This window comes from Sinocyclocheilus anshuiensis, unplaced genomic scaffold (genome assembly GCF_001515605.1).
Source record: "Sinocyclocheilus anshuiensis isolate Anshui unplaced genomic scaffold, SAMN03320099.WGS_v1.1 scaffold461, whole genome shotgun sequence".
Lineage (NCBI taxonomy): Eukaryota > Metazoa > Chordata > Actinopteri > Cypriniformes > Cyprinidae > Sinocyclocheilus > Sinocyclocheilus anshuiensis.
This window is the reverse complement of record NW_015541005.1, coordinates 1,191,291-1,199,551: the sequence shown is the minus strand read 5'-3', so window position 1 is coordinate 1,199,551 and position 8,261 is coordinate 1,191,291. Positions and strand designations below refer to the sequence as shown.

Sequence of the window (8,261 nt, the reverse complement as noted above, 5' to 3'; positions counted from 1 at the left end):
AAGGCCATTGTTCACTCTCTGTATTCTAGTTGAATGGGCTGTGTTCAAAGCTGATACAAAACTATAAAAACACAAGTGTGAACATACATTCTATATTAAAGGGATAGTTCACCCCAAAATGAAAATTCTGTCATTAATTACTCACCCTCATGTCATTCCAAACCTGTAAGACCTTCGTTCATCTTCGGAACATAAATTAAGATATTTTGGTGAAATATGAGAGCTCTCAGACCCTGCATAGACAGCAACGCAGCTATAATGTTCCCAGGTCCAGAAACGTAGTAAGGACATTGGTAAAACAGTCCATGTGACATCAGTGGCTCAACTTCAGTTTTGCGAAGCTACGAGAATACTTTTTGAGCGCAAAGAAAACAAAAATAACATATGCCTGTCCATCCATGTTTTTGCAAAAGTGTGTGTTTGCTTGAAGATTTCAGTTTGGGGTCTGTGAAATCCATTTAGTCATGTTTTAGTTTCCCTGTTGGCCACTGTGCCAAAGAAAAAGGAAATCGTAATCTTATTCAGAGCATCCAAGGATAGGAGGGCGTATACCTACACAAACTGTTTTAGGCTTGAATTAAAAAAACATATAAGATCAAGTTATTCAAACGCCTGTAAAGGACATAACGCAACCATGAACAGAAGGGCCAGCAGAAGGGTTTTTTTCCTGGTCGTAATCTTCCTGCTAATGCCTGTGACCTGGACACGGAGAGGAGCAGCAGCTGAGACATATAAACCCTTACACCAAAGACTGAGGAGGCTGAATCAGCAGGTTTGTTATGTTTAAACAAACTGTCTTCAAATATCACATTGCATGTATCTGTAACATGATTCCTCCAATCCTAGTTCAAGAGATTTCAACAGATGGCCTTCACTCATCTTCAGAGCATTGCTGAAAAGTACAACATTTCACATAACATAGACTCGCGATTCCAAGTTTTGAGTCGGCAGTTTGAGAGGATCTCAAGAGAGCTCCGCGCATTTAAGGAAACGACAGAGCACAGCCTGAATTCCCTCAAATCCTGGACTAAGAGTCTACAGAAAAAGACCAAGAAGCTTGACTCAAGTCTGGCAAACATGACGAGAGCTCTGAGGGAGAACAACCATCTCAACCTTAGACAAATCCAGAAGCAGAGAACGGTGTTGTCTGACCTGTCCCACAAGATCCAGAAACAGCAAAGTCACATCAGCTCTTTGGAGTCCTTAAGGAATCAGGTGCAACATGGGATGCAGGACCTTCAGGCTTCTCTCAAAAGGCATCAGGCCCAGATAACGAAGTTGGAGAGTCAGATGCAAGGGTTGTTCAAGATAATTTCAGCTTCCAAGGAAGGAGGTTTAGATCCCCTCAATGCTATCAGGAAGCAACAAGGTGTGGTCCTGAGGCATGTGCAGCCTAAACCGAAGTCTGAAGAAAACAGAATAAGAGATAGATTGCCTTCTGGGCCCACCGAACAACCACAGACATACAAAATGTTGTATGTACGGCAGAGCACCATACAACCAACAGTTCAGGCTGAAGAGGAACTTTTTCAGCTTCCACTTCGACACAAAATCCCACATATTCAAACCCCAAAGGAAGAAGCCAGAAGTAAGTATTTAGAAAACTTAGGTTGATAACTTAGGTTTTGTGTCTGAAAATGAAATCGAAATGCATCCAGTTTAGACTGAAAACCTTAATCTAACTGTTTAAAAAATGTAATTTTCATTCATTCAAAAACTATTTACTCTCCAAGAATCCAAACAGACAAGTATGCAAGCATATAGACCTTAATCAGGTTATGCCATAATAAATTTAATGTGGATGAAAACGGGGTTGTGAGGGATAATGAATAAATGTCATAGATCATATAATTTTGACAGCTTCCAAAACTATTTTGGAAGTTGTTGTTTTTGTCTACTAAAAGTATTTTTAGAAAGACTTTTTGTCAGCTGAACAATTAGTATGTTGTTTAACATCAATGCAATCCATTGAACACACTGTACTTCTATCCCTCACAGCCTTGTTTTCATTCAAATATGGCGCTACCCTAAAGTAAAATGTAAAATGTCTAATAATTTTGCCTCTCATTCTCAAAGTTTGCAATGTGGGTTCGATGCTTCTGTTCCCGTCTGCTTCCACTGAAAATCATGTCACCTTCCAGAGAAGTTTCCAAACTGGGATACATGAACTCTCTATCTGCACTTGGCTAAAAGTAGATGCCAAGTATCTTGGAACAATTCTTTCTTACGCCACAGAGAACAATGACAATATGCTTGTTCTCTATGGCCGGAACTCTGGCATACTGGGCGTTATGAATTTTGTGATTGGAAATCCAGCATATCGTGAATTATCTTTACAAAATATCCTGGATGGCCACTGGCACCATTTATGCATCATCTGGTCCTCCATTGAAGGCAGGTTTTGGTACTATTTGGACAGTCATCTCATATCTCCTGCATCCAAGTTCCAGAAAGGCTATGAGATCCCTCCTGGGGGCTCTATGATCCTGGGACAGGAGCAGGATTCGATTGGAGGAGACTTTGATGAAGCTGAAGCATTTGTGGGCAGACTGGCAGGCTTTGCATTGTGGACTAGGAGCCTGAGCCATGCGGAAGTGTCTGGACTAGCCTCTGGCAAAGGGGTGCCACGAGGAGCAGTGCTCAGCCTGGATGATGTAGACCAGATGTTTGGCTCTGTTCAACATATTACCTGTGAGTGTCTGGAGTACTGCATGTAAAGGCACAACAGAATAAGGCAGAAAAACACTTCTGTATTACACATTATTCTTGTATTTCCATTTATTTTGATAAAACAACAGTTCATATATTCAGTGATCATATTTTACATAGTTGGTCTTATTAAACTTTTTACTTTTAATTTTAAGAACATTGCTTTACATAAATATGCATCTTATTTTTGTTGGTCTGTGCAGTCAGCACACAGTGTGAAAGCCACTATTTCTTGTTTTTTGCAAAAGTATCAAATAATGACTCGAACCTTAATTTGTCATGTCAGTTTGTGTTTTTTTTTTCAGACTCCAAAAGGAATGCTGTAAATATACCCTGTTGATAAAACAGCATATGCTGGTTAGGTATGTTTTGAAGCATGGCAGCTGGTTTAAGCTGGTCCTTAGTTGGTCATGAGCTGGTTTAAGTGGCTCATGTGCGCTGGTCCTAAGCTAGTCCTAAGCAACTAGGTCCTGCTCAGAACCAGCTCATGACCAGCTTAAACCAGCTCAAACCAGCTGCCATGCTTCAAAACATACCTAACCAGCATATGCTGTTTTTTTTCAACAGATCTAGACTCTGTAAGGCTATATACACACACATACATAATCAAAACACAACATTTATTTATACTGCCATGCACACTGTGAGTTCCCAAAATCATAACAAATCAGTAACATGGCACTGTTCAATAAGAAATTATAATAAAAAAATAAAAAAATGTATGATTCATTACAAAGCAACTGAATATATCACAAGTATGCTTTTTGTCAAACTCTCAGTAACATACGAAGAAATGCAATGTCTTTGTTTTCCTTTTATGAACATCACTATTATTGCTCACTGTATAATTATTGTAAAGTTAAAGTATTATTGTAAAGTAGGCAATTATTGTAAAGTTTTGTTTGTTATGCCTAATTAACACGCATAATGTCCATATTACCTGACGGATAGGCTATAAGTAAAATAGCTGTCCTAAAATCAATGAATCAAATCAGTCTGAGAAACCTGTTGTTGGAAATAGGTCATTATTTTAGTTCGTTATTTTAGCTTTTGGTAACTCTAATGGCGAAGAAATATGCAATGTTTAACAGAGTTAATATAATCTAAAATATATGATACGACAGTTATGAGCATGTTTTACCCATTAACAGCACAGTATCATCTCTGTACCGTACATCATGTGACACAACCCAGAATAACTGTGAACTACATTTCCCAGACTTCCTTTGAAACCCATTTCTTTCTTGGACCGCTGTGCTTTCTTTACACTCGTCACGAGATCGCTTTGGTTGTTATTCATGGGGAAGAAGTGTTCGCAGTAGTTCTGCAGTTAGCAGGTTTGATGTATAATTAATTGTCAAAGTAGACATGGCCAACATCTCGAAGAAAGTGTCATGGTCTGGCCGAGGCGATGATCGCGGAGAGAGAACGCCACTGCTGAACGGAGCCGAGGACGGGAAATACAACAGACATGTACGTTAACGTTACCAGACAGGCCATACATACTGCAAAAAATGACATGTATAGGACTTGGCAATCAATCTGGGGATGTTTTGACTTCTGCTTATATGAAATACTTGCCCTGCTTATTAAATAAAGCATGCTTGTTAAAAATGCAAAGATGGCGTGCTGACTTGAAGACACAGAAAGCATGATAATACACTTGCACTAACTTCTTGTCATTACATCGTTGAAATGAAAACAAAATAGCTCTCAAACTTGTTTCTCGTAAACCCTAGTAAGCACTTGTATTTGTACCTACTGGCAAGTTGCAGGGTGTTTTGCAACTCTGGATATTTGGAATTTAACTTCTCATTTCTATTAACCCTCTTATTCTGCTAAGAAACTGCAAGCACCTGTGATCCTGTGACCTAGATTGAATTGGCTGATTCTTGATTACAGTCAGGAACATAGCTATGAATTAAGATATTAAAATTAGATATTCCTGACAGTGTCACCAAGACTTGTACCAACAACATTTGTTTTTTATAGCTTTTTTTTTTTTTTTTTTGTGCAGCATGCATACTGTAGACTGACTCTAAATGTAGATTAAAGTAGACTCTTGAAAATGTAATGTGTTTGGTTCATAGTTATCCGGGGGAGGTATATTTAATATAGGCAGGCTGAGCACTGTGGACCTTGAGGAAATCACACCCGAAGAGGTAAAATCTATTTTACATCAATTCCTTTTTATTTAAATTTTTTTTTTCTAAAGAGACGTAAAAACAAAACGTTATTGGATATACAGACATAAAAGCCTTCACTCCGGTCCAGAAAAGTGCTTCACTGTTTTGACACATGGTTTCAGTTTGAATTTCAATGTTTTTTGTGGTTTTGATGCTTTGAATGCTGGGATAGCGCATGAGTGTAGTCTAAATCTCTTCTCAAATCAGGCATTTTGGCTAGAGACTAGTGATGGGCAACGATTAATCGCGATTAATCACATCCCCCAAAAATTTGTGTACATAATATGTGTGTGTACTGTGTATATTTATTATGTATATAAAAAGACACACACATACAGTATATATTTAGAAAATATTTACATGTATTTACATGTATATATTTATATTAATCTAATTTATATTATATATAAATATATTTAATATATAAACATAACATATTTTTCATATATACATGCATGTGTGTGTGTATTTATATATACATAATAAATATACACAGCACACATACATATATTATGTACACAAAAACTTTTATTTTGGATGCGATTAATCGTTTGACAGCACTACTAGAGATTTAGGAAAATGCCTGACTCATCGGCTTCGTCAGCATGCACTTTGTAAAAATAATTTATTGGGAAAATGCATACAATGTACTTGATCATTTGTTGGCATGAGGTCAAGTTTGCTCATGGCTGCAAAGAGTTGATGTAGCTAAATAAAGTGTTGTTCTATTCTGATTGCACGAGCATAGAATTCAATTTCAATTCAAGTTTATTTGAGAATGACAGTATATGCCCTTGATGAATGTCAACTCTGAGTCTGTTTTCCCCAAATCACACAGGACATTGTGAGAAGTCGACTGAAGGAAATCCCTCACAATGCAAAGCTGCTGTCTCTCAAATATGAGGTAACGGAATCTAGACCTGACCTTTAGTCACCCTTTCCTTTTTCAACTGAGCGTCTGTCAAAAATGCTTTGAAAAATCTGTAGGTTTTCTGTCTGTTAAAAATCACAGACAAAATGCAACATGTACACTTTAAATAAACTGTTTTTGAAGAGCTGTGATGTAAAATGTCAAACCTAGTGCATTTTGTGTTTCAGAGTCTTGATTATGATAACAGTGAGAATCAGTTGTTTCTGGAGGAAGAGAGGCGGATGAGTCACATGGTCAGTAGCACCATCTGAGAGTTTCATTAGAGGTGGAGATAACAAACTCTGGTTCTGTGTCTGTGGGAAACGGTTAACTTGGATCATGTGCGCTTCGTAAGCTGTTCATCATAGAAAGGCACTTTCTGAGTTTACAGCCATAACGGTTAATGGAGAGCATTGAAATGAATGTGCAGTTTGCAGTTTTAACTGGCTGTCCCTAAATTGTGGGGCATTTCGCAATCTTTTGTGCTTTTTTTTAAATTGTTGGTTTATGTACATGTGTTGCATTAACTCGACCCCGAAACACCTTGGTTTCTTTTTCAATCACATTATTTTCTGTATAATGAATAATAATGCTAAATTAATGCATTAAAACGACAAGACAATGTACAGTGCATTGCACATATTTTCCCTAGTATTCTCCAAATATGGCTTGACCCAAATTTAATATGTCATGCCAAACGTTTTGAACATTAGTGGAACAGCATTAAGCCGTTTCCACGTATTAGCAGTTCATTCAGTGTACTAACAGAACAGACTCTGGCTTCTTTTTTATGCAACAGTAATTTGTTGTAACAGTTTTTAATGTTTATTTCTCTTAACCGTAGGGTTTCAGATGTCTGGAGACCAGGCGATGGGTGATCTGCGGTCTGATTGGGTTTCTCACTGGCCTCATCGCATGCCTGATAGACATTGCTGTGGAGAAATTAGCTGGTTATAAGTACTCTGCAGTCAAACAAAGTATCCTTCCTCTGTCAGTCATCTATCTAATATGATCAGCTTCTTACGTAAAGCACTCAAAAAAATTGTTTGCTCCTTAATGAGCCAACACACTGCAGTTTGTGAACAGTCTGTCAAAACATAATTTAATTTCATGCTATTTTGTAATATGAATGTTTGTTTAATCTATTTCCATTGTTACTACAGGAATAATTTGCCCGTAAACAGATGCATGGCAATCCAGATCTAGACCGACACAGACAGAATGAAAATTGAGCATTATTTTTTTTAAATCTAATTTCATCTGTCCATGTAGTTTATTTAATTTAGCACTCAACTAAATTCAAATGTTTTTTTCTTTAGTTATTTTTATATTCCAGGAAAAAATATATTTAGCCAATGTTTGGTACAAAGACACAAATTTTATTCATGGTATTATGCTAATATAGCTCAGTAATATTTATAATACTGTGCAATAGTACAGTCAGACTAATCAACTTTTTAAATGAAAAGGCTTAATTTAATTGCATGGACAGGTTTATTCAGCTTAATTAAGTGTCATTGTGTGTTGTTTAGTTCTCTCTGGCTTCAGAGCGTCTTTACCTAGATGTTCAGACATTGAGAAATTCACAGAGTTTGGAGGCCTGTCCATCTCTCTTATACTGTGGGCAGTGCTGAACTCTGCTTTCGTCATGGTTGGTGCTATCGCTGTTGCTTTTTTTGAGGTGAGCGTTTTCTTCCTGTCAGAATGAGATTTGTGTGGCTTCTGCTTCCCTTCTGTGCTTCAGTATCATTTCAGAGAAATCACTCGACTCTTTCAATGAAATGTCCCCAAGCAGAAAGCAGAATTTGGCTATGTTCAGAATAGCATACTAGAATACTATTCGTACTATTTCTACAGTACATAATATGTACCAGATAATGTATCCCACAAAGCAGTGCATCCCACTGTCCTGTTGATTTCCACAAATGAACTGGAAGGAAATTAATTCTATTTCTCAGCTTATATAAGCAGACATTGCCATTTCTCTACTAAGCAAAATACAGACCTTTTCAAAACTCTGGGATGAGCAAGATTTAAAAAGAAATTGGTATTTTTTTTAGTGCTGTCAAACGATTAGTCGCATCCACACACATTTATTATGTAAACAAATACTTTTATTTTGGATGCGATTAATCGCGATTAATCGTTTGACAGCACTAGTATTTTTATTCAGCAAGGATGCATTATTATAGTTAGCTGATCAAAAGTGACAGTACAGCCTTGCATAGTGTTACACAAGATTTCTATTTCAAATCAATGCTGTTCTTTTGAACTTTCTATTCATCAAAGAATCCTGACAAAAATGTATCACTGTTTCTACACAACTGTTAAGTAGCACAACTGTTTTCAACATTGATAATAATAATAATAATAATAATAATAATAGGGATGCACCGATACCACTTTTTCCAGTACTCGCCCGATACCGATACTTTTATTTTTGGTACTTGCTGATA

General features: G+C 37.0%; 2 protein-coding genes across 2 annotated transcripts in view; both read left to right on the top strand.

Annotated features, from left to right (window-relative positions):
- The first annotated feature begins 634 nt into the window (after positions 1 to 634).
- On the top strand, positions 635 to 2,717 carry ptx4 (pentraxin 4, long). Its single transcript, XM_016488624.1, has 3 exons — positions 635 to 772; positions 847 to 1,588; positions 2,077 to 2,717. Exons 1-3 carry the CDS (start codon positions 635 to 637, stop codon positions 2,715 to 2,717), a joined length of 1,521 nt encoding a protein of 506 aa, XP_016344110.1.
- Positions 2,718 to 3,935: 1,218 nt separating this feature from the next.
- The window catches only part of LOC107690253 (H(+)/Cl(-) exchange transporter 7-like), a 23,133-nt gene continuing 18,807 nt past the window's right edge, over positions 3,936 to 8,261 (top strand). The window contains exons 1-6 of the mRNA XM_016488518.1: positions 3,936 to 4,182; positions 4,800 to 4,871; positions 5,734 to 5,799; positions 5,994 to 6,059; positions 6,650 to 6,782; positions 7,377 to 7,486. Coding sequence (XP_016344004.1) covers positions 4,078 to 4,182; positions 4,800 to 4,871; positions 5,734 to 5,799; positions 5,994 to 6,059; positions 6,650 to 6,782; positions 7,377 to 7,486 — 552 coding nt within the window. The 5' untranslated portion in view covers positions 3,936 to 4,077. The remainder of the gene's footprint in view (positions 4,183 to 4,799; positions 4,872 to 5,733; positions 5,800 to 5,993; positions 6,060 to 6,649; positions 6,783 to 7,376; positions 7,487 to 8,261) is intronic.

Bases quoted from the DNA above. Each gene is read 5' to 3' on its own strand.
- ptx4 (XM_016488624.1), top strand. From the start codon at position 635: ATGAACAGAAGGGCCAGCAGAAGGGTTTTTTTCCTGGTCGTAATCTTC. The intron at 773-846 runs GTTTGTTATGTT...CTCCAATCCTAG, and splicing joins TGAGGAGGCTGAATCAGCAG to TTCAAGAGATTTCAACAGAT. The intron at 1,589-2,076 runs GTAAGTATTTAG...TCATTCTCAAAG, and splicing joins CCCAAAGGAAGAAGCCAGAA to TTTGCAATGTGGGTTCGATG.